Source organism: Oncorhynchus kisutch, linkage group LG20 (assembly GCF_002021735.2).
Source record: "Oncorhynchus kisutch isolate 150728-3 linkage group LG20, Okis_V2, whole genome shotgun sequence".
Lineage (NCBI taxonomy): Eukaryota > Metazoa > Chordata > Actinopteri > Salmoniformes > Salmonidae > Oncorhynchus > Oncorhynchus kisutch.
The window spans coordinates 37,587,729-37,613,849 of record NC_034193.2 but is presented as its reverse complement, the minus strand read 5'-3'; the positions used below and the strand labels follow the sequence as shown (position 1 = coordinate 37,613,849).

Below are 26,121 nucleotides of genomic sequence, written 5' to 3'. Positions count from 1 at the left end.
ATGATCTTTTGACTAACCCCAGTACATTTACATAGATGTTGCATTATCGTAATATTGATGTTGATTCATGTGTACTGTACCCTATATTTTTTTAAATTATAAATACAATAAAAAAATAAAAAATAGTAGTCAGCAACAAGTTAGAGTTAGGTAAAAACCAAGTATTACTGTAACACTGAGCATTACGGCACATTGTTGAGTAATAACTGTTACCATCTACATCTATCTAGATAAATATCAAACAGCCAAATTATTGCATTGTAAAATAAAGTTTGAAGCATACTTAATATACTACCATACTTCTAAATATGTACTGCCAACTATTGTATGTGAATGTAGAGTTTATTGGACATGAAATACATGTCAAACTCCACTATAGAAACAGGGGAAAGAAAGCATCTAAAGCTTTGCCATGATGATACAGCATATTGGCAAAGATGTTTTACTTGTTGTGGAAATTGAATCCGAGGCTACTGCAACAAGGTTGAGAGAAGAGGGAAAACTTGACAGTGAAATGAATATGCTGTACACAAAATCCAACACTTTCACTGTTGCCGATATGACCAATACATCATCTGCCAGTATTATCGGTCAATATTAACCTGATTATTGCATACTTTTTCATTTGCAGAAAGCTATTACATTGAACCAGTTGAATCTTAAACATTGTTTAAAGAGGTTACGATACAACACCACATATCCCTCTTGTATAGTATCGGAACAGATTCAGGTGCCGATATCCATTGTACCACAACTTTTAACCTGGTAAATGGGGTCTTGCCTGTTTTAGTGCAACCTGACTAACATTATCATTGGCTGGGTCAGTGGTGCCAATTATTATAACATTGTCTATCATTGGCTAGGTTGGCAGTGATGCAGCAGTAGCAGTGACCTCAGAAGGTGCTGTGTTGTGTTTAAACGTCAGGCGTCACTTTTAAGACTACATTCATTACAGTGTCATTAAATGGCCCGGTTCTAGGTGATGAGTCAGCACATTTGAAGCAGCTGGGTGTTTTGCCCTTCGACCTTAGCTGCCCCATTCCAAAACTCTCTGAGCAAACTTTGAGACGGGGACTACTCCATTTGTGAAGTGGTCTTGGCACCATTATACATAACCTATGTGTCTATAATGGGGTGGGGGTAGAGAGAGCACAAGAGGTTTTCCTCTCTTGTCTAGCACACTCAGGGGATGTATGTTCCAAGCATTTCAGATCAGGAGTGCTGATCTAGGATCACGTCCCCCGTCATCTTATTCATTGTGATCTAAAAGGCAATAAACACCGATCCTAAATCCGCACTCCTACTCTGATTTATTTTGTATATACAGTATACTTAATCTCGCTCTTATCTTAAGAAAATATGTATTATTCATACATATTGACAACACAGACCAACATGAGAATGTCACGAGACCATCACAGACATTGGGTATGTCAAAACATAATGTTTCACAAGACTGACACAAGGCCTTGAAAACATGGGGAGTAGAAGGGAAACTGGAGGGAGTTTATCTACTAGAGTATATCCCACAAAGGATAGTATCAGGAATGAAAACTTGGGAAGCAAGTGCAAAGAATATTTGAGGGTGAAGCTATTCACCATAAGTGAGGTCTATGTGATAAAAAAGTGGATAAGAAAAACGGGTCGACAGAACACAAACAAGTCTATGGTGGATGATTGGGGGAGGAACATAAACGGTACATGACACCACTTTAAAACACTGTTAATACCTGTCTGTCTATGTGATAATGTCCAAACTGAAAAGTTCAAAAGAAAAGTGGTTAAAGCAAGAGGCAAAAAACAGTGTTAAAAACAGATAAATTAATGAACCAAAACAAAAGTTCCCGTTTAGGTGCAGTACAGTTGACTGGTAAGGAATACCAATTGTAGACACAGCTATGTATTCGAGTTGTTCGTTGTAAAGACAACATCCATTAAATGCCATTATTGTTTGAATTGTTGAATCATTCTTTGCATAGCATGCTGGCTGTATAAATGTATAAATCAAATAGGCTAATCAGCAAAAAAAAACGTTTTACAATGACTAGTGTCAAATATCGGTTAGTTGTCCTGAGTGTTTTGGTTTGAATTAAATCAATGTTTTTCAATGATTGGACAATAGACTATCATCCACAGTGTTTCTTCCTACAAAATAAAAACGCACACATTCCTACCATTGGATCTTCGGACGATGTTCTCAAGAAAAGTGTTTTGTGGGGCCACAAGTCCTCGACGTCCACCTGCCATTCCGCCTCGTCATTCAACGTCGGTAAAAAGAGAACGCTTTTAGAGTGAAAGGATGCCTGAATTATCCGTATGATTATACAGTTGCTCAAATCTCCACTCGGTTGCTTGCATGGTCCCTGTTCTGCTTAGATATGATGAGTGGAAGAATCCCTCATCTCATGCTGTTCGACCGTTCGTTCCGTGGCTGTGCTCCCCCTGTTGAAGACAGGATGCATGCAGAGAGCGCATCACCTGTCTCTTGTCTCACATCTTTGCACATGAGTACCCCACCCCCACAATTGTGTGAAGGAATGCCGAGTAGGTTACTAACAACCCCGCGTTTAGGCTATGAAGAACACGTCAGGCCTTAAACTGGAACCCCAAAAATGGAAAACTGACTGGGAATGCGATTTTTTTTTGCGCAGTCGATTCCGGGAAAAAAACACAGCTATATTGCACTTCACACGGGTTATTTGTGCGATCTCATCGCTTTTTTAGGCTAATAGGCCACTGAGGGGAATTGGAGGTAGCCCGCCTTCAGAAGTGCAAGGACTAGCATCCCAAGGACGCAACACACACACACAGAGAGAGAGAGAGAGAGAGCTACTTTCTAAATGTAATACGTTAGTTAAGTTACTAGTTACATGTCAGGAATTGTAATCAGTGACGTAACTTTTGGATTACCCAAGCTCAGTAACGCCATCTGATTACTTTCAGTTACTCTTGGATTTCTTTCCATTTAAAAGGAAAACTCCTCCCCCCAAAACTTATTCTAAAACTATTTTGGTATTTGTTTCATCAGTCCATTGTTGATATAGTCCCAAAATGTTTTGCATCATGCAAAATGCATGGTACTGGCTGTATCTCTATATTTTAAAAGTTATATATCTTTAAAACTTGATTGCTGACATGCAAAACATTTTGGGACTATAACAACAATGGACTGATGAAACAAATACCAAAATAGTTTTAGAAGAAGACAAAAAGAATCCATCAATCGCATTTGGTGTGTCATCATAATGGTCGCTGACTTGTGGTCAGACTTGCTCATGTGGAACAAGTTTAAAAACTTTTTTCAAAATGGCCTTGAATGTCATTGAGACAACAAAGGTGTAAATTTCAACTGTACATTTCGGTGTTCCTCAAGGTTCCGTTTTAGGACCACTATTGTTTTCACTATATATTTTACCTCTTGGGGATGTAATTTGAAAACATAATGTTAACTTTCACTGCTATGCGGATGACACACAGCTGTACATTTCAATGAAACATGGTGAAGCCCCAAAATTGCCCTCGCTAGAAGCATGTGTTTCAGACATAAGGAAGTGGATGGCTGCAAACTTTCTACTTTTAAACTTGGACAAAACAGAGATGCTTGTTCTAGGTCCCAAGAAACAAAGAGGTCTTCTGTTGAATCTGACAATTAATCTTAATGGTTGTACAGCCGTCTCAAATAAAACTGTGAAGGACCTCAGCATTAGTCTGGACCCTGAGCTCTCTTTTGAAGAACATATCAAGACTGTTTCAAGGACAGCTTTTTTCAATCTACGTAACATTGCAAAAATCTGAAACTTTCTGTCCAAAAATGTAGAAAAATTAATCCATGCTTTTGTCACTTCTAGGTTAGACTACTGCAATGCTCTATTTTCTGGCTACCCGGATAAAGCACTAAATAAACTTCAGTTAGTGCTAAATACGGCTGCTAGAATCCTGACTAGAACCAAAAAAAATTATCATATTACTCCAGTGCTAGCCTCCGTACACTGGCTTCCTGTCAAGGCAAGGGCTGATTTCAAGGTTTTACTGCTAACCTACAAAGCATTACATGGGCTTGCTCCTACCTATCTCTCTGATTTGGTCCTGTCGTACATACCTACAGTCACATGACGCAGGCCTCCTAATTGTCCCTAGAATTTCTAAGCAAACAGCTGGAGGCAGGGCTTTCTCCTATAGAGCTCAATTTTTATGGAATGGTCTGCCTACTTATGTGAGAGACGCAAACTCGGTCTCAACCTTTAAGTCTTTACTGAAGACTCATCTCTTCAGTGGGTCATATGATTGAGTGTAGTCTGGCCCAGGAGTGTGAAGGTGAACGGAAAGGCTCTGGAGCAACGAACCGCCCTTGCTGTCTCTGCCTGGCCGGTTCCCCTCTTTCCACTGGGATTCTCTGCCTCTAACCCTATTACAGGGGCTGAGTCACTGGCTTACTAGGGCTCTTTCATACCGTCCCTAGGAGGGGTGCGTCACTTGAGTGGGTTGAGTCACTGATGTGATCTTCCTGTCTGGGTTGGCGCCCCCCTTTGGGTTGTGCCGTGGCGGAGATCTTTGAGGGCTATACTCGGCCTTGTCTCAGGATGGTAAGTTGGTGGTTGAGGATATCCCTCTAGTGGTGTGGGGGCTGTGCTTTGGCAAAGTGGGTGGGGTTATATCCTTCCTGTTTGGCCCTGTACGGGGGTGTCATCGGATGGGGCCTGTCTCAGCCTCCAGTATGTATGCCTCAGTAGTTTGTGTCGGGGGGCTAGGGTCAGTTTGTTATATCTGGAGTACTTCTCCTGTCCTATCTGGTGTCCTGTGTGAATTTAAGTATGCTCTCTCTAATTTTCTCTTTCTCTCTCTCTTTCTTTCTCTCTCTCGGAGGACCTGAGCCCTCGGACCATGCCTCAGGACTACCTGACATGATGACTCCTTGCTGTCCCCAGTCCACCTGGCCGTGCTGCTGCTCCAGTTTCAACTGTTCTGCCTGTGATTATTATTATTTGACCATGCTGGTCATTTATGAACATTTTAACATCTTGGCCATGTTCTGTTATAATCTCCACCCGGCACAGCCAGAAGAGGACTGGCCACCCCACAAAGCCTGGTTCCTCTCTAGGTTTCTTCCTAGGTTTTGGCCTTTCTAGGGAGTTTTTCCTAGCCACCGTGCTTCTACACCTGCATTGCTTGCTGTTTGGGGTTTTAGGCTGGGTTTCTGTACAGCACTTTGAGATATCAGCTGATGTATGAAGGGCTATATAAATACATTTGATTTGATAGGTGTCAGTGTCCCCCCCCCCCCCCACAAACATCCCTTCTGAATTTAAAAGTAATTTCTGAATTTAGACGTAATCATCTAGTTTTTTAAACAGCATTTGTCATCTGATTACAATATTTTTTGTTCAGTTAGTTGCAGATAGTAATAGTGGTTTCCCCGAGTTCAATATGGCACCATCGATTAACTCATTCTATAGGGCTTATTCAGATTGAAGAGAGTTGTAGCATAGGTATCATGACAAAATTACATAAATGATTGTTATGTGACAAAAGACCCCCGATCTTGGGTAAACAGTTTCTCAGTATGTGATTGAACTATGGCCTCTGCCAAGTGATATAGTGCACTTATCCCCCCCAATATTATGTTTTTGCCATTGAATAGATGTAAGCCTACATTACAGTAATTTACATGTGAACAAGACTGTTTTGTACAAAAATGCAGCTCATATTAGGTACACTACAGTGTACTACAGTGTACCAACCAACTAGGCATTTCTTAATTAATTTCTTAATTCTTTATCCATATTTAAAAAAATCTTTATTCATATCCAGTTTGCCTTCTCCATGGCAAACTGCTGGGGTCCATCTTCACTGACCATCTAAAGGGCTTTGTGGGTTTTTTATTTACCAACCATTGTATCCATAGTTTAGTTCACAGACTGGACAGAGGATAATGGAATGAGGTCTACCAATGTGGATTGGGAGGGAGAGCCTACTGACATTTTCAGTTAATTAGGCCCATAGTTATTTTGGATACCTAAATAGTAAAAACCATCTCCAAACGCTCTCAAAGTCACCGCTCATCACTCACACGGACATAAGTCAATTACATAGGCCTAGTAAACATTTAATAGGCCTATACTTCCAAATCAATAAATTACACTCGAAAACCAAATAAACAATTAATTAATTGTGGGAGCTCTCGAAATAGGCTAGTGGTCTTTTGTCTCCATCTGCTGGCAAACCAAGGGCAATGTTCAGAATAAAACGTGGCTACCCAAACGACAGGTTATTTTATTTTGTACAGTTGGGCTATATTCCTCTACTTATCATTAGCCTAATATGGGGCCATCATTGCAAACGTAGAGTTGTTTATATTTGCAAAAAAATCTAGTCAAAAATAGCCTACGTTGAAATGCTGAAAAGCTGTGTAGACGCTTCTGTGAATAAAGACGCTTCTTTAAAAAAAAAGAGCCAAAGGTTCTATATTGGCTTACAAAACGCCTCCAAACATACGTAGCCTATATTATGTGTAAGAAACTGTAACAAATTATTATTGTTGTAGCCTATTCGTCTACGGAGCGTGACTGTAAACAACTCCATTTTCACCCGCGCACGCAGAGCCGCAGTTTGGCTTCATATAACCAAGTGCGTAAAAGTCCTTCCGCCAGACGAATTAGTTCCTTCTGATTTTGAATATCAATTGCTGTATGTCTGAACAAATGCAAGTCGTGTGAATTACACCAAAAACAACCGATAGCAGACTCAGGAACAGGCTTGAACAATGTTTTTTTATATATATATATATCTTTGTAAAACCATAATTAGCTAAAAATGGTGGATGAATACTGGACTGTGGCACAGTGTCACAGCTGCGTAGCTGTGGGAGTTATTGAAAAGACTGGCTTTGAAAAAAGATACACTGCATGGTTATATTAGGTATTCTCCCAAGGAGAACCCACAAAGATACGTAAAAAATGCCTGGAATGATGGATAAAGGGTCGGAGTATCTCGGAAAGGGACGCTCTAACGGAACAAAAAGCCCTTCAAATGCATCGAATGGACATTTTTCTGATGAGAGTGGCAGTGACGACGAGCATGGTATAGCCTCGAACACTCATTTTGCATGTCACACTGTACATGTATTATTTTGAACGCGAAAAACAGAAAATGTGTCTATTAATGTGTTATACACATTTTTCCTAATTGCAGATGTCGGAATGCGTGTGGGATCCGATTATCAAGCCAATATACCAGAATTTGATCCTGGTAAGGTTATGCTTGATCTACCTGACTGTATTCTGGTGGTAGCCTCGGTATAGGTTATGACAATACATTTAAATGAACCTTTTTACTTTTACAACCCATAGTCAGTAGTCTTTTATTTCAGAATTGAGCCAGATGTGTAGAGAATTATGGGCCCATTGAAAGATGTTGTCCATGTTTGGTTTATAGAAGCGTTTTGAAACATTTCTATCCCGAGGCTATACTTGCCCACCCTAGGCTTGCTATTGGTCTCCTTCAACTGAATTGGCTTTTTGTTGCTATCTAAACAATATTAACAACAATAAAGCAGCCTCTTTAGTCCTGCATGTATTGCTTTAATTAGGCTGTTAAAATGACATGAAATTACACCATATGAAAATGTGTTTTTTCTAATTATGTGCTATATATGTGCTATGTATATTTCTGTAGGTTCTACCAAGTACAGTGATAAAGATAGCGGGGGAATGTTGGTGTGGTCTCCATATCACACCATTGTCGACCCAAAATGTAAGTCAGTTTGGTTTTCACAAGCATCTTATTTCTAAAGACAACCAAAAGTTGATTTTACAAAAATATTTCTAAGTAGTTTAATTAAACTATGATTTTTTCCCCTACAGTGGATGAATATATTGCCATTGCAAAAGAGAAGCATGGATATAATGTTGAGCAGGTATGTCTGCTTTTTAGGATTAATTAGGGCCACTTTTACTAAGCTTTTTCACTAATGCAGAGAATCCACCTATCCACCTAAAACTTGAAGCATATTCACAATTTTAACATTTTCCAACCCCCCCCCCCCCCCCCCCCCCCCCGACAGGCCTGACATTTACAACTGTGTGAAAGCTCAGTAAATTTGACCCACAATGTATTCATAAAATACCACGACATACTCGTATGCTCTAGTCGGCTGGCCCTCGCTACATATTCGTCGCCAGACCCACTGGCTCCAGGTCATCTACAAGTCCATGCTAGGTAAAGCTCAGCCTTATCTCAGTTCACTGGTCACGATGGCAACACCCACCCGTAGCACGCGCTCCAGCAGGTGTATCTCACTGGTCTTCCCTAAAGCCAACACCTCATTTGGCCGCCTTTCGTTCCAGTTCTCTGCTGCCTGTGACTGGAACGAATTGCAAAAATCGCTGAAGTTGGAGACTTTTATCTCCCTCACCAACTTCAAACATCTGCTATCTGAGCAGCTAAACGATCGCTGCAGCTGTACATAGTCTATCGGTAAATAGCCCACCCATTTTTACCTACCTCATCCCCATACTGTTTTTATTGATTTACTTTTCTGCTCTTTTGCACACCAATATCTCTACCTGTACATGACCATTTGATCATTTATCACTCCAGTGTTAATCTGCAAAATTGTAATTATTCGCCTACCTCCTCATGCCTTTTGCACACAATGTATATAGACTCCATTTTTTTTCTACTGTGTTATTGACTTGTTAATTGTTTACTCCATGTGTAACTCTGTTGTCTGTTCACACTGCTATGCTTTATCTTGGCCAGGTCGCAGTTGCAAATGAGAACTTGTTCTCAACTAGCCTACCTGGTTAAATAAAGGTGAAATAAATAAAAAAAATACTTAAAAATAACATATTCAATTGTTATTTAGGGGAATACCTACTCTATCTATTCTCGTTCTGTTGCTCAAGCATTTCTGGCTTCATGATGCCCCATAGACCTGCCTGGTGTCCTTTCTCAGTAGATTCCACTCATTGCTGTCCCCCACAGGCATTGGGCATGCTGTTCTGGCACAAACACAACATTGAGAAGTCCCTGGCAGACCTGCCCAACTTCACCCCCTTCCCCGACGAGTGGACCGTGGAGGATAAGGTGCTGTTCGAACAAGCCTTCAGCTTCCACGGAAAAAGCTTCCACAGGATTCAACAAATGGTAACATACATATATTAATATACAGTATCTTTTACTTGAATGTATGTCTGTATACTGTTTATACAAACATACACAAGCAGTCTGGATGAATATTGCAGTTGAATTTAAGGTAATTTACGCTTGAGCCGACATCTGCATTCACCTTGAATGCAACCTGTGTGAACGTTGGGGTGATTGCCTTTTAAAGGACGCATTGTCAACAGTGCAGAGCACTTGTCAACAGTGCAGTGCGCTTGTCAACTGTGCAGTGCGCTTGTCAACTGTGCAGTGCGCTTGTCAACTGTGCAGTGCGCTTGTTAACAGTGCAGTGCGCTTGTTAACAGTGCAGTGCGCTTGTTAACAGTGCAGTGCGCTTGTTAACAGTGCAGTGCGCTTGTTAACAGTGCAGTGCGCTTGTTAACAGTGCAGTGCGCTTGTCAACAGTGCAGTGCGCTTGTTAACAGTGCAGTGCGCTTGTCAACAGTGCAGTACGCTTGTCAACAATGCGCCTTTGATTGAATCCCGGCTTTAATGTAAGTATAAACTGTCGATTGGTACCATTTTCTCATCTGTTGTAGTTACCAGACAAATCCATATCCAGCCTTGTGAAGTATTACTACTCCTGGAAGAAGACCCGGTCCAGGACCAGCCTGATGGACCGCCAGGCCAGAAAGCTGGCAAACCGAAACGCCCAAGATGAAAGGTGAGAGTTGTAGCTCGCCTTTTACTACTGTCTGTCAAATTCCAAGTGGTTGGAATCCAATAACGATTTGCTTTTCTTGACATTAGTGATGAAGAAATGGAGGAGGCCAACCCCATCGAAGCAAACGATAGCGATTATGACCCCACCAAGGAGACGAAAAAAGAGGTACGTTATCTAAACTTTAGAATTTAAACTGATGGAATGGCAGTTGGGATATATCAAACAGTAATCAGTGACCAGCATTCACTTACAATGAGTAGTAGAGTAGACAGACGCCAAAGAAAATAGTGAAATAAAATGCAAGGTGTTATGATGTGGGAAGGTTAGTGTTAGGATATACAGTAGACAAACACACTACCCAGGATACACTTCCACACTCCATCCCCAGGTGGCAGTAACCTTGCCCAGGTGTTAAGCTTGCTTGATAAGCACATCAGGTGCTGCCAATTAAGGGTGATCATCGGTCAGTATCCCAGCTTGCAAGCTGTGAGGTTGCTAGTTGGTTTGGTGGCCATGAGGCCTTTCGTTTAGTTTTGAATCTTTAGTTTAGTCATACTTGTTTGTGGTTTCCTTTTTGTATGCATGTATTTTTGTCACCATCTGAACAAATGATAATCCACTTGGATGATGAACGAGGTCAAGAGAGACAGAGCTAGCCCTGGACCAAGATAAGATTGCTGTCTCCCTGGACACGGTCCTCCAATGCACAGAGTTCTCACAAATGCACACGTTCAGGTTACAGACCATGCATGGCCTAGGACCACTAGATACAGCGAGTGAAACAATCCGTAGGCTAGTTATTGGGTTAGTAACAAAGGTCACACTAAAAAAGGTACAGTAAGCGATGCATAAATTAAATGCAACAGGGCCAATTTCCGCAACAACTAAGAGCATTTGAAGCACGAGACTAAACTTTTACACAGTTTTGGTACCGTAGCTATTACGATGTAGCAGTGAGACGCACACCCGTGGACTAGAATCCTGCATCGGGATGGATACCCACTGTTGACCCGCAAAAAAAACATTTATGGCAGGTGGAATGAAAAGTCTTTCAACTCGTGGGTGGGATCGCAGTTCAGAACAATTATATTGCAGGTCAAAAGGTTTAAATCAACATTTATTTTACAAACCCAGGAGCTTGTTGAATTGTTGCGATTTCCATTATGTGCACGGTGAGCCAGACATAGTCTAGGCTACCAGCCACACAGCGAGAGTGGAGCAGGGAACTATTCATTATTTGTGTGTTGTTGAAATGTTCCTAATTTGTCCATGTGCTGACCTTACGTTTCCTTCCACCACGCAACAATACATACGTTTATTTTCCCTGATGCCTAGCTCACGCAAAAATGGCTAACGTAACAGGAGAAATGGAAAGAAAGGTTATGATGATGGATTACACCATCGTGGAAACATATGCTCCGCGAGTGAAATTGGAAGGGTTTTGTAGTCATTGTGGACAAACAACCCAGGAGATGGATACACACAGCCTGCAAAAGTGCAAGCAGGTATTTGTTTTCGATAATTCAGTTAATTATCAATTAATTATTACATTAATTCAGGCTTTTGTTCATTTAGACCATACGCAGGCTGTATAAAGTCTAAACCTACTAAATCAATTTAGGATAATTTTGCAGCCTATAGCTTATTCGATTCTGGGATTTTTTTATTTGGTTCAATTAAACTATTTTATTATCTAAACAATATTGAATGTAAAGGTATTGTTTCGTTATGACACCTATAGGCTTTAATTAGGTAAGAAGGCTAATTATAAGGATTTTTCTCAAAGCGATTTAAATTGTCAATGTGCGCCGCATTAAGAAAATAAGATAAGGCTATCGTTCTTAATTCATGGCATGGTTTCCTTTTATCCAAATGTTTAATAGACATGCAGACAAATTCTTTCATGCAAGGAGGGGAAATCAAATGACATTTTATTTGTCACATGTGCCGATTACAACAGGTGAAGGTAAACCTTACAGTGAAATGCTTACTTACAAGCCCTTAACCAACAATGCAGTTAAGAAAATACACAAAAAAAGAGTAAGAGATAAGAATAACAAATCATTAAAGAGCAGCAGTAAATAACAATAGCAGGGCTATATGCAGGGGGTACCGGTACAGAGTCAATGTGCGGGGCACCGATGTCGAGGTAATTGAGTAATATGAACATGTAGGTAGAGTTATTAAGGTGACTATGCATAGATAATAACAGAGTAGCAGCAGCATAGAAGAGGGGAGGGGGGCAATGCAAATAGTCTGGGTAGCCATTTTATTAGCTGTTCATGAGTGTTATGGCTTGGGGGTAGAATCTGTTTGAAGCCTCTTGGACCGTGACTTGGCACTCCGGTACCACTTGCCGTGTGGTAGCAGAGAGAACAGTCTATAGGGTGGCTGGAGTCTTTGACAATTTTTTGGGCCTTCCTCTGACACTGCCTGGTATAGAGGTCCTGGATGGCAGGAAGTTTGGCCCTGGTGATGTACTGGGCCTTACGCACTACCCTCTGTGTTCCCTGTGTTCCTGTGTTCCCTGCGGTCGGAGGCCAAGCAGTTGCCATACCAGGCAGTGATGCAACCCGCCAGATGTTCTCGATGGTGCAGCTGTAAAACATTTGAGGATCTGAGGACCCATGCCAAATCTTTTCATTCTCCTGAAGGGGAATAGATTTTGTCATGCCCTCTTCATGACTGTCTTGGTGTGCTTGGACCATTTTAGTTTGTTAGTGATGTGGACGCCAAGGAACTTGGTGAAAATGGTGGTGTGCTCAGTCCTCCTTTTCCTGTAGTCCACAATCATCTCCTTTGTCTTGATCACGTTGGGGGAGAGGTTGTTGTCCTTGCACCACACGGTCAGATCTCTGACCTCCTCCCTATAGGCCGTCTCAACGTTGTTGGTGATCAGGCCTACCACTGTTGGGTCATCAGCAAACTTAATGATAGTGTTGGAATCGTGCCTGGCCGTGCAGTCACGAGTGAACAGGGAGTACAGGAGGGGACTGAGCACGCACCCCTGAGGGGCCCCCGTGTTGACGATCAGCTTCCGGGTTCGTCCCACTCCTTGAAAGCGGCAGCGCTACCCTTTTAGCTCAGTGCGAATGTTGGTTGGGGTATGTACGTAGAGTCACTGTGGGGACAATGTCCTCAATGCACTTATTGATAAAGCCAGTGACTGATGTGGTGTACTCCATCAATTCCATTCGGAAGAATCCAGGAACATATTCCAATCTGCTTCATCTGACCACTTTCACTGGTCACTGGCACTTCCTGCTTTACTTTTTGCTTGTAAGCAGGAATCAGGAGGATAGAATTATGGTCAGATTTGCCAAATGGAGGGCAAGGGAGAGCTTTGTACTCATCTCTGTGTGTGGAGTAAAGGTGGTCTAGACTTTTTTCCCTCTAGTTGCACATTTAACATGCTGATAAGGTAAAACTGATTTAAATTTCCCTGCATTAAAGTCCCTTTCGTCTAGGAGTGCTGGCTATGAATTAGCATTTTCCTGTTTGCTTATGGCCTTATACAGCTCATTGAGTGTGGTTTTAGTGCCAGCATCTGTCTGTGGTGGTATGCAGACAGCTACGAAAAATACAGAAACTCTCTTGGTAGATAGTGTGGTCTACAGCTTATCATAAAATGGCCTAACACTCTGGTCATAACTTTTTTTTAAATAAATTGATGTTATTTGGCGTGTCATAGATCGGTTCTTGGAACAGTTCTATGCTGGTGGGTCGTGTTGAGGGAAAATATCTGTCTTGATATCAGGTGGGGCTCGGAATTGATGTGGCGGGGGCGGGTTCGGGTCCAAAAAACAGAGCCGTGCAGGACTCTACCACACATATGTGCAGAAACTCTGGTACTGTGAGAGCACAGTCTTGCATTGTGCTCATCTGAATATCTGTGGTGCTGCTCATGGCAACTTCATATCGCTGAGTCTCACTTTAATATGACACTTCTTGTAACTTGCAAAAGCTTCAGAACATACGCACATCCAGGTACTTTTTTGCAGGTGTGTCAGTTGTAGGTGAACTCATTACCAATTAAAATGAGAGCACCACACTGCTGTTCATCTTCCCAGGTGATTTTTCATTGATGCCTGATGAACACCTGAGTCGAAACGTATCAATAAAATCACCTGGGAGCATGAACAGGAGTGTGCGGCATTTCCTTTTAATATACCTCTTAAAACATACTCCCAGGTGTCATGTCATATGTCCTAACAATGACCCAATAGATGTTACGAACAGTTGTGACAGCTAATAGAAAGTTTACCTACGCCTCTCCAGAGCCACACGGAGCCCCAGCCCCTGAGCTCCTCCAAGATTGGGCTCGGCCGACGGGAGCACTTGACGCTCATGCACCGGCACCACTCACAGCGTTCCAAGTGCCGGCCGCCCAAGGGCATGTATCTGACCCAGGAGGATGTGGTGGCAGTGTCGTGCAGCTCCAGCGCTGCCAACACCGTCCTTCGGCAGCTGGACATGGAGCTGGTGGGCCTCAAAAGACAGGTGAGCGTTGGGGATTCTGGTCTCAATGCAGGGCAACCTGTGTCCTCAAGGTGCTTGAGTTGAGGCTTTTTCACAGTACATTTTAGTCATTAGTTTATATATATAGTACCAGTGAAAAGTTTGGCCACACCTACTCATTCAAGGGTTTTTCTTTATTTTGACAATTTTCTACATTGTACAATAATAGTGAAGACATCAAAACTATGAAATAACACATGGAATCATGTAGTATCCAAAAGGTGTTAAACAAATCTAAATATATTTTATATTTGAGATTCTTCAAAGTAGCCACACTTTGCCTTGACAGCTTTGCACACTCTTGAGGAATGATTTTCCAACAGTCTTGAAGGAGTTCCCACATATGCTTTTCCTTCACTCTGCAGTCCAACTCATCCCAAACCATATCAATTGGGTTGAGGTTGGTTGATTGTGGAGGCCATCTAATGTAGCACTCCATCAAATTAATTACTTAAATCATACAATGTCATTTTCTTGATTTTTGTTTTAGATTCCGTCTCTCACAGTTGAAGTGTACCTATGATAAAAAATTACAGACCTCTACATGCTTTGTAAGTAGGAAAACCTGCAAAATCGGCAGTGTATCAAATACTTGTTCTCCCCACTGTACTTGTTCTGAAAGGCTCCAGGGTCTGCAACACCACTAAGAAAGGGGCACCACCAAGCAAGCGGCACCATGAATACCAAGGAGCTCTCCCAACAGGTCAGGGACAAAGTTGTGGAGAAGTACAGATCAGGGTTGGGTTATAAAAAAAATATCAGAAACTTTGAACATCCCACAGAGCACCATAAAATCCATTATTAAAAAATGGAAAGAATATGGCACCACGACTAACTTGCCAAGAGAGGGCCGCCCACCAAAACTCACAGACCAGGCAAGGAGGGCATTAATCAGAGAGACAACAAAGAGACCAAAGATAAACCTGAAGGAGCTGCAAAGCTCCACAGCAGTGATTTGAGTATCTGGCCATAGGACCACTTTAAGCCGTACACTCCACAGAGCTAGGCTTTACGGAAGAGTGGACAGAAAAAAGCCATTGCTTAAAGAAAAAAATAAGCAAACACGTTTTGTTGTTCACCAAAAGGCATGTGGGAGACTCCCCAAACATATGGAAGAAGGTACTCTGGTCAGATGAGACTAAAATGTTGCTTTTTGGACCATCAAGGAAAACGCTAAGTCTGGCACAAACCCAACACCTCCCATCACCCCGAGAGCACCATCCCCACAGTGAAGCATCATGCTGTGGGTTTGTTTTTCATTGGCAGGGACTGGGAAAATGGTCAGAATCGAAGGAATGATGGATGGCGCTAAATACAGGGAAATTCTTGAAGGAAACCTGTTTCAGTCTTCCAGAGATTTGAGACTGGGACGGAGGTTCACCTTCCAGCAGGACAATAACCCTAAGCGTACTGCTAAAGCAACACTCAAGTGGTTTAAAGGGGAAACATTTAAATGTCTTGGAATGGTCTAGTCAAAGCCCAGACATCAATCCAATTGAGAGTCTGTGGTATGACTTAATGATTGCTGCACACCAATGGAACCCATCCAACCTAAAGGAGCTGGAGCAGTTTTGCCTTGAAGAATGGGCGAAAATCCCACTGGCAAGATGTGCCAAGCTTATAGAGTTATACCCCAAAAGACGTGTAGCTGTAGTTGCTGCAAAAGGTGGCTCTACAAAGTATTGACTTTGGTGGGGTGAATAGTTATGCACGCTCAAGTTCTCAATTTTTTTGTCTCGTTTCTTTCAGAGGAAAACATATTTTGCATCTTCAAAGTGGTAGGCATGTTGTGTAAATCAAATGACACAAACTCCACAAAAAAATAGATTTTAATTCCAGGTTATACGGCAACGAATTGGAAAAAATGCCAACGGGGGTGAATACTTTCACAAGGAACTGTACCACCCCTCAGTTGTCACAACACAACTGATTGGCTCAAACGCATGAAGGAAAGAAATTTCACGAATTAACTTTAACAAGGCACACATGTTAATTGAAAATCATTCATCATGAAGCTGGTTGAGAGAATGCCAAGAGTGTGCAAAGCTGTCATCAAGGCAAATGGTGGCTATTTGAAGAATCTAAAATATATTTTGATTTGGTTACTACATGATTCCATATGTTATTTCATAGTTTTGATGTCTTCACTATTCTACAATGTAGAAAATAGTACAAATGAAGAAGAACCCTTGAATGAGTAGGTGTGTCCAAACTTTTGACTGGTACTGTATATATACAAAAATGTGGACTCCCCTTCAAATTCGTAGATTTGGCTATTTCAGCCACAGCCATTGCTGACTGGTGTATAAAATCGAGCAGAGCCATGCAATCTCCATAGACAAACATTCACAGTCGAATGGCCTTACCGAAGAGCTCAGTAACTTTCAACGTGGCATCGTCATAGGATGCCACTTTTCCAAAATTCAGTTAATCAAATTTCTGCCCTGCTATAGCTGCCCCGGTCAACTGTAAGTGCTGTTATTGTGAAGTGGAAACATCTAGGAGCAACAACGGCTCAGCCGCGAAGTGGTAGGCCACACAAGCTCACAGAACGAGACTGCCGAGTGCTGAAGCGCGTCAAACTCGTCTGTCCTCAGTTGCAACACTCACTACAGAGTTCCAAACTGCCTCTGGAAGCAATGTCAGCACAAGAACTGTTTGTCAGGAGCTTTATGAAATGGGTTTCCATTGCCAAGCAGCCGCACACAAACCTATGATCACCATGCGCAATGCCAAGCGTCGGCTGGAGTGGTGTAAAGCTCGCCACCATTGGACTCTGGAGCAGTGGAAACATGTCCTCTGGAGTGATTAATCACGCTTCACCATCGATGTCTGACGGACTAATCTGGGTTTGGCGGATGCCAGGATCTACCTGCCCCAATGCATAGTGCCAACTGTAAAGTTTGGTGCAGGAATAACGGTGGGGTTTTTCATGGTTCAGGCTCTAGCCCCCTTAGTTCCAGTAAAAGGAAATCTTAATGCTACAGCACACCATTACCTTCTAGATGATAGTGTTTCCAACTTTGTAGCAACAGTTTGGGGAAGGCCCTTTCCTGTTACAGCTTGACAACGCCTCTGTGCAAAGCGAGGTCCATACAGAAATGGTTTGTCAAGATCAGTGTGGAAGAACGTGACTGGCCTGCAGAGCCCATCGAACACCTTTAGGATGAATTGGAACGCCGACTGCATGCCAGGCCTAATCGCCCAACATCAGTGCCCAACCTCACTAATGCTCTTGTGGCTAGATGGAAGCAAGTCCCAGAAGCAATGGTCCAACATCTATTGGAAAGCCTTCCCTGAAGAGTGGAGGCTGTTATAGCAGCAAAGGGGGGGACCAACTCCATATTTATGCCCATGATTTTGGAATGAAATGTTCAAGCAACTGTCCACATACTTTTGGTTCATGTAGTGTATCAGCACTACTTACTGCATTGTGGTGTTCTAAGCATATGTACGGTGCCTTAAAAAAAGGATACACACCCCTTGACTTTTTCAATATTTTGTGTTACAATGTGGGATTAAAATGGATTTATAACTTTTTGTCAATGATTTACATGTCAAAGTGGAAGAATGTAAGTGTTTTATTTTTCTTAAATTCTCTTGAATACATGTATTCAACCCTCTGAGTCAATACATATTAATCACCTTTAGCAGCAATTTTAAAGCTATGAGTCTTTCTGGGTAAATCCAAGAGATTTAAAAAAAAAAATGCAAATATTGTACATTCTTCAAGCTCTGTCAAGTTGGTCATTGCAAGACATCCATTTAAGTCTTGCCATAGAATTGCAAGCTGATTTAAGTCAAAACTACACTACACTACTCAGGAACTTTCAATGTTGTCTTGGTCAACTCCAGTGTATATTTGGCCTTGTGTTTTAGGTTATTGTTCTGCTGAAAGGTGAATGTGTCTCCCAGTGTCTGTTGGAAAGCTGACTGAACCAGGTTTTAATCTAGGATTTTGCCTGTGCTTTGATCTATTCCGTTTCTTTTTATCCACCCCCCCAAAAAAGTATTTGCCGATGACAGCCATACTCATAACATGATGCAGCCATCACCATGTTTGAAAATATGAAGTATGGTATTCAGTGATGTGTTGAATTTGCCCCAAGCATAGCGCTTTGTATTCAGGACAGTTAATTAGCCAATTTTTTTGCAGTTTTGCTTTAATGCTTTATGGCAAACAGGATGCATGTTTGAGAAAAAAAAATCTGTACAGGCTTCCTTCTCATTCTTGACATTTAGGTTAGTATTGGAGTAACTACAATGTTGTTCATCCATCTCCAGCTTTCTCCTATCACAGGCATTTAAACTGTTTTAAAGTCACTATTGGCCTCATGGTGAAATCCCTGAGTTTTCCTTCCTCTCCGACAACAGAGTTAGGAAGGACGCTTGTATCTTTGTAGTGACTGGGTGTATTAATACACCATCCAAAGTGTAATTAATAACTTCACCATGCTTCTAAGGGATATTCATTGTCTGATTTTTTCCCTTCTTTTTTCCATGTACCAGTAGGTGCCCTTTGAGGCGTTGGAAAACCTCTCTGGTCTTTGTGGTTGAAATTCACTGCTCAACTGAACGACTTTACAGATAATTGTATATGTGTGGGTACAGAGTCATTTAATTAACATGTTAAACACATTGCACACAGTCCATGCAACTTATTATGTGACTTGTTAAGCACATTTTTACTCCTGAACGTATTTAGGCTTGCCATAAAAGGGGTTGAATACTTGGACTCAAGACATTTCAGCTTTTCATTTTTTTTATTATTAATTTGTAAACATTTCTAAAAACATAATTCTACTTTGACATTATGGGGTATTGTGCTTGGGCTGTAACAACAAAATGTCGATAAAGTCAAGGGATGTGAGTACTTTCTGAAGGCACTATGAATTTATCCCACAGGTTCAAAATGCAAAGCAACTGAACAGTGGTCTGAAACACAGGATGGAAATGGGCATTGATGACTTCAGTCTGCCAGAGGTATGTACCAAATGTTTAGATTTCAGTGAGAAAGGGACCTAGAACAAAGCTTATTTCTCAAATGGTGTGCACAAGTTGGTTTATATCCTTGTAAGTGAGCATTTATCCTTTGCCAAAATAATCCATCCACCTGACAGGTGTGGCATATCAAGAAGCTTATTAAAACAGCATGATCATTACACAGGTGCACCTTGTGCTGGGGACAATAAAAGGCCACTCTAAAATGCCACAGATGTCTCAAGTTGAGGGAGTGTGCAATTGGCACGCTGACTGCAGGAATGTCCACCAGAGGTGTTGACAGGTCATTTAATGTTAATTTCTCTACTATAAGTGGCTTCCAACATTGTGTTAGAGAATTTGATAGTAAATCCAAATGGCCTCAACTGCAGACTTGTGTAACAAGGCCAGGACCGCCACATCCGGCTTCTTCACCTGCGGAAATGTCTGAGACAAGCCACCCGGACAGCTGATGAAACTCGTCGTCCTCACCAGGGTCTTGACCTGACTGCAGTTTGGCATCGTAACGGACTTCAGTGGGGAAATGCTCACCTTCGATGGCTGCTGGAACACTGGAGAAGTGTGCTCTTTATGGATAAATCCCAGCTTCAACTGTACCAGCCAGATGGCAGACAGCATATATGGCGTCATGTGGGCGAGCGGTTTGCTGATGTCAATGTTGTGAACAGTGCCCCATGGTGGGGGGTTATGGTATGGACAGGCATAAGCTACGGACAACTGCATTTTACCTATGGCAATATGAATGCACAGAGATAGCGAAGAGATCCTGAGGCCCATTGTCTTGCCATTCAACCCGCCACAATCACTTCATGCTTCAGCATGAGAATGCACAGCCCCATGTCGCAAAGATCTGTAAACAATTGCTGGAAGTTTAAAAAATGTCCCAGTTCTTCCATGATCTGCATACTCACTAGACATGTCACCCACGACCAGTTCCCGCCAATATCCAGCAACTTCGCACACCCACCGAAGAGTAGTGGGACAACATTCCACAGGCCACAATCAACAGCCTGATCAACTCTGTAGTGAAGGAGATGGTGTGCTGCATGAGGCAAATGGTCACACCAGATACTGACTGGTTTTCTGATCCAAGCCCCTACTTTTTTTTAAGCTATCTGAGTCAACAGATACATCTGTATTCCCAGTCATGTGAAATTCATAGATTAGGCCCTAAACAATTCATTTAAATTAACTGATTTCCTTATGAGCTGCAACTCAGTAAATTCTTTGCAATTGTTATATTTGTTTTTGTTCAGTGTATAATATCAGGTATTCTTTGTCTGTTCTAGTGCAACCAAAAAGTTAATGCCCGCTGGACAACAGATGAACAGCTTCTGGCAGTTCAAGGTAAACCTAAGTTCTTTGTGCGTTTGTAGTCAGGTCATGTTCTTGTCCATGGCCCGCCAGTCTGTTTACCTCGTGCAATTTCAGAATATTTGTTGTTTCACCAGGTGTCCGGAAGTACGGGAAAGACTTCCAGGCCATTGCCGACGTTATCGGTAATAAGACGGTAGGGCAGGTAAAGAACTTCTTTGTGAACTACCGCCGCCGGTTTAACCTGGAGGAGGTGCTGCAGGAGTGGGAGGCGGAGCAGGGAACTGGCACCCCCAACGTTGACACTGCCACCTCTGGCGAGGAGGGGAAGAACAATTCCATCACCCCTTCTGGGAAGAGTACGGACGAAGAGGAGGAGGAGGTGGTGGAGCGTTCCTTTATTACCCTAAAACATTTTTTTTTTACCTTCCCAGAAACCCCTTCTGTGATTTCGCTATGGGAGTTGGCCTCCCACAAGCAGGTTTTTGCTCCAACAAATCTCTAACACTGCAGTTTCATAAACATTCCTTCATGAAAAGGTGTCTTAACATTATAGTCAGGGCATAAGATGTCATAAGCAGTTATGATTGTGCCAAAGTTCCTAACAATGCTAGTTGCATGTGGACATTCACACCTTGGAAGGGGGGGGGGGCAATATGCAAAACACTACATTTTCAATTCACAATTTATTATTCTACAAAGTTCCATCGACTTGATAACTTGTAGAAATATCTGAATGTGGTTGACTAATGGTATTTTACTCCTTGCATGATGTGTAGCTAAGTATTATTTCATAACCAGTGGTAGATGGCCATGCTATACAGTATAGGAAATAGTATAATACAAACACTGCATGACCAAAAGTATGGACAGTAAGGACAACTGCTCGTCGAACATCTCATTCCAAAATCATGGGCATTGATATGGAGTAGGTCCCTCCTTTGCTACTATAACAGCCTCCACTTTTCTGGGAAGGCTTTCCACTAGATGTTGGAACATTGCTACAGGGACTTGCTTCCGCCACAGAGCATTAGTGAGGTCGGGCACTGATGTTGGGCGATTAGGCCTGGCTCACAGTTGGCATTCCAATTCATCCCAAAGGTTTTCGATGGAGTTGAGATCAGGGCTCTGTGCAGGCCAGTCAAGTTCTTCCACACCAATCTCGACAAAACAAATCTACAATCTATACACAATACCCCACAATGACAGAGCAAAAACAGGTTTGTTAAATGTTTGCTAATTTATTACAAATAAAAACACTGATCACATTGACATAAGTATTCAGACCCTTTACTCAGTACTTTGTTGAAGCACCTTTGGCAGCGAGCACAGCCTTGAGTCATTGGGTATGACGCTACAAGCTTGGCACCCGTGTTTGGAGAGTTTCTCCCATTGTTCTCTGGAAATCCTCTCAAGCTCTGTCAGGTTGGATGGGGAGCGTCGCAACACAGCTATTTTCATGTCTCTCCAGAGATGCTTGATCAGGTTCAAGTCCGGGCTCTAGCTGGGCCACTCAAGGGCATTCAGAGACATGTCCCAAAGCCACTACTGTGTTGTCTTGGCTGTGTGCTTAGGGTCATTGTCTTGTTGGACTGAGGTCCTGAGCACTCTGGAGAAGGATCACGCTGTACTTTGCTCCGTTCATCTTTCCCTCGATTCTGACTAGTCTCCCAGTCCCTTCTGCTGAAAAACATCCCCACAGCATGATGCTGCCCCCACTATGCCTCACCGTAGGGATGGTGCCAGGTTTCCTCCATAAGTGACGCTTGGCATTCAGGCCAAAGAGTTCAAGCTTGGTTTCATCAGACCAGATCATCTTGTTTGTAATGGTCAGAGTCTTTAGGTGCCTTTTGGCAAACTCCAAGGGGGCTGTCATGTGCCTTTTAAGGAGTAGCTTCTGTCTGGCCACTCTACCATAAAGGCGTGATTGGTGGAGGACTGCAGAGATGGTTGTCCTTCTGTAAGGTTCTCCCATCTCCACAGAGGAACTCTGGAGCTCTGTCAGAGTGACCATCGGGTTCTTGGTCACCTCCCTGACCAAGGCCCTTCTCCCATGATTGTTCAGTTTGGCCGGGTGGCCAGCTCTAGGAAGAGTCTTGGTAGTTCCAAACGTCCTTCATTTAAGAATGGAGGCCACTGTTTTCTTGGGGACGTTCAATGCCTAGACCACAATCCTGTCTCAGAGCTCTACGGACAATTATTTCGACTTCATGGCTTGGTTTTTCCTCTGACATGCACTGTCAACTGTGGGACCTTATATAGACAGGTGTGTGTGTGGACATGATTTGGAATGGCACAATCAATTGAATTTACCACACAGGTGGACTCAATCAAGTTGTAAAAACATCAAGGATGATCAATGGAAACAGGATGCACCTGAGCTCAATTTCGATTCTCATAGCAAAGGGTCTGAATAATATGTAAATCAAGGTATTTATGTTAATAGATTTGCAAAAAATTCTAAAGACCTGTTTTTGCTTTGTCATTATAGGTATTGTGTGTCGATGGGAGAATAAAAAATGTTAAAAAAAATCTGTAATGTAAGGCTGTAATGTAAAAGGGTTCGCAATACTTTTCCGAATGCACTGTATGCTGTAATGTATTGCCCATCTGTGTTTTGGTCTGAAATCCCAACTCACGCCTCTCTCTTCCAGGGCCAGGTGACCCTCTCGTCAGGCCCTTCTCCCGCTGCTACTTCCTCTGCAACTTTCCAGACCCTGGTGATGTCGTCGGCAACCTCGCTCAACCAGCCACCCCCGCTCCTACGGCCCTCCCTGCCGGCCACCCCAGCCCTCCACAGGCAGCCGCCCCCTCTCCAGCAGCAGGCCCGCTTCCTCCAACCCCGGCCCGTGCTCAACCAGCCCCCCCCACTCATCCGGCCCTCCAACCACCAGCCCCCACGCCTCAATCCCCGGCCTCTTGTCCCCACCTCCACAGGGTGCCCAGGCTCCAGCCAGCCGCCCCCCACCCTAGTGGGTATCCCATCGGAGACGCCGTCCTCCTCCACGCTGCACTGAGTGTGTGCAATGGCGAAGGAAGAAAACTGAAAAGTCGTGGTCGTTTTTTTTAACTTGGTCGTTTGTTTGCTGTTGTTTTCCTGAAGGTCGTCAATCGTTGGTTGTTATGAGGAAATGATGTATATTAATGAGAAAAGTAAAACCGTTGAAGTTTTTAAAGTATATGTATATTAGGTTAGGTCTTAGTTTTTTTATTTATTTGAAATCACTTTTTTTTTATTCACTCATCTTTAACAGACTTGCTTAGATGTTATGTGTTGGTGATGTTAAAGATTTACTAGAAGCATTGGTTCTTTTTGAAAGTGTTCTTGGCTTCTGGTTAATGTATATTTTACAAACTGGCAAAATTTGCAAGTAGTATATAAACAAAAAGGTATATTGAAGACACTATGATGGACAATACACACAACTAGTGAAAAGGTGGCGTTGCCATGTTTCTGTTGGATTCTTTGATTTGCCGTAATGCATATTTGTTCTTTGAGCGAATATAGACTTATCTTTTATATAAGCATTATGTATTTTTCTACTCGGTGCTATGGACTCTAGACTGATTTTTACCTATGTCCAGTATTAATAATAACCATTGTGTAAGTGCTCTTACACGTCTAGGACAACTGTATTTACGTGATTGAATTGATCTAAACTGGAAGAAACCGATTGAAAAAAAATGATGAACCGCTTAATAAAATGAACTTGTTTAATGTAATATTAAGCTACGAGGGTGTCACTGTCAGTCAATTGATTGTTGTAGTCAGTGAGCCACATTTTCAGGAATTTGTTTAAATGATTTTCATTTAAGATATATTGAAAGAACAAAATGTTTGACTTCTGTACAGTTGTGTAATGTTTGCATAATTTTAAACCATGATGATATAACTAAAACAAAATCCAAAAGCGTGTTTTTAACGGTCGCCTATCAGTTATTCCCAGTGTAAGATGTGGCATAGTCCCTAACATATCCATTTAAATATTTCTAACATTTTGTTTTATGTTGTCTGTCCAGCTATGATCAATAGTTTCTTACCAAGTTTTGGGAATGAATGAGTGCCACTTCATGTTCGGGGTTGAAAGATTCCGTAAAATGTTATATGTTCTCCAGAAATCCTGGTTGTAAGATTTCTGGAACGTTTCTCAAATTCTGCCTAATCACTGTTAAGGAATGGAGGAGGAAATAGGCTAATTCACTACTGTACATGGTGACCAGCTTTAACATGTTGAAATGCGAACTTAAATGACCTTTGAACCACTAATACACTGAGTCATTAATCCTTTCCTGTGGAAATAATGTGGCCAGAAGTAAGTATAATCATGGACATTGAGGACTTGCATTTTGCCTTAAAAATACATGACATTGTGTTTACTATGCTATTCGCTTGCCATTATTTCGGTCTCTCGTTGCACTTGCATTTCAATCAAGTGTCTTTCAAACATTTTTCAATTCCTAGTCTATTATAGTACATTTATTTGGTTTGCCCTATGTTGTCATAGTAAATCATTACATTTCCCTGCCTGCTTAAATTGAAATGAATATTGCCCCCAAAATATAGCATACTGGTGCAATCCCAAATATAAATAGCACTTACATTTTTTTTTTTACATTTGGAATTGTTGCATAGTTTACCTTTAATTGATTTGTCTACTTTAGCCTAAATCATTTTATCAGCATCCAGCGTTGTTTCTGATGTTTGATATGCCTAATTGACAATTGAATGGTTTCCTAAAATCATCATGCCTCAATGTAACTGCTGTGGAATAATTCTAAACCAATGCAATTAAATAGCATAGGCTTATGTAAATAATATCGGCACACTGGGCAGACATCAGTTGGTCTAGTTTTGGTTACCATGCCATTGGATTTAGGTTAAGGTTAAGGTTAAAATGTAGGTTAAAAAAATATGCCCTTACGTTGACTTTTTGCAAATACAGTCAGTTTCACGTTGATTCATCAGTTTTATATTGGTTCAAATTACGTGGAAACAACGTTGATTCAACCAGTTTTGCCATGCATGTAAAAACATCAGCTGTGCTTCTTGGTGGCCTTGACTTACGAGGCCTAGGGCCTACATGATTCTGTTGTAATGTATTTGTTATATTAAAAAGCAGTATCATTGTGCTCAACATTTCTAAATGTATGCATGTTATTTTAGACCACTTATTACATTTCTATATGCTCAAACCTGTAATATAGCAGTATTATAAGCACCACTCTGACGTTTGGGTTTGATCGAACTACTAGCTCCGTGAACTGTAGCCTATAGTTAAATTATCACAATCTATTTGAAAATAACTTGAAACTTCCCAATTTTTCAACTCTCAATTTCCAGCAAATACAATTTTAAACCTGTGGATGCATAAAAAAGGGACAATTTCTTCAGCACCCTACCTCGATACGATTCAGGGAGGCTATGCAAGGTGCCAACCATACATTTTATTTGACAGCGTTTC

The 26,121-nt window shown here is 41.8% G+C and overlaps 2 protein-coding genes across 3 annotated transcripts in view; one reads left to right on the top strand and one right to left on the bottom strand.

The window, feature by feature from the left end:
• LOC109875534 (potassium voltage-gated channel subfamily H member 1) overlaps nucleotides 1–2,780 on the bottom strand; it is a 61,814-nt gene extending 59,034 nt beyond the window's left edge. Inside the window, exon 1 of one of the 2 annotated variants that reach the window (XM_020467871.2) lies at nucleotides 2,175–2,780. In XM_020467871.2, the coding sequence (XP_020323460.1) occupies nucleotides 2,175–2,247 (73 nt within the window). In that variant the 5' untranslated portion in view covers nucleotides 2,248–2,780. The remainder of the gene's footprint in view (nucleotides 1–2,174) is intronic. The other variant, XM_020467874.2, reaches the window with a different exon arrangement.
• A 4,053-nt stretch (nucleotides 2,781–6,833) lies between these two features.
• LOC109875523 (REST corepressor 3) lies at nucleotides 6,834–25,789 on the top strand. Its single transcript, XM_020467852.2, has 12 exons — nucleotides 6,834–7,077; nucleotides 7,189–7,245; nucleotides 7,672–7,749; nucleotides 7,860–7,912; nucleotides 8,983–9,144; nucleotides 9,702–9,826; nucleotides 9,913–9,991; nucleotides 14,105–14,326; nucleotides 19,250–19,327; nucleotides 20,635–20,692; nucleotides 20,797–21,041; nucleotides 23,314–25,789. Exons 1-12 carry the CDS (start codon nucleotides 6,954–6,956, stop codon nucleotides 23,674–23,676), a joined length of 1,644 nt encoding a protein of 547 aa, XP_020323441.2. The 5' UTR covers nucleotides 6,834–6,953; the 3' UTR covers nucleotides 23,677–25,789.
• The last annotated feature ends 332 nt before the right edge of the window (nucleotides 25,790–26,121 follow it).

Excerpts from the sequence above, each read along its gene's own strand:
- LOC109875523 (XM_020467852.2), top strand. The coding sequence starts at position 6,954 with ATGCCTGGAATGATGGATAAAGGGTCGGAGTATCTCGGAAAGGGACGC. Across the intron at positions 7,246-7,671 it reads TATACCAGAATTTGATCCTG|GTTCTACCAAGTACAGTGAT; the intron begins GTAAGGTTATGC and ends ATATTTCTGTAG. Across the intron at positions 21,042-23,313 it reads CGGACGAAGAGGAGGAGGAG|GGCCAGGTGACCCTCTCGTC; the intron begins GTGGTGGAGCGT and ends TCTCTCTTCCAG.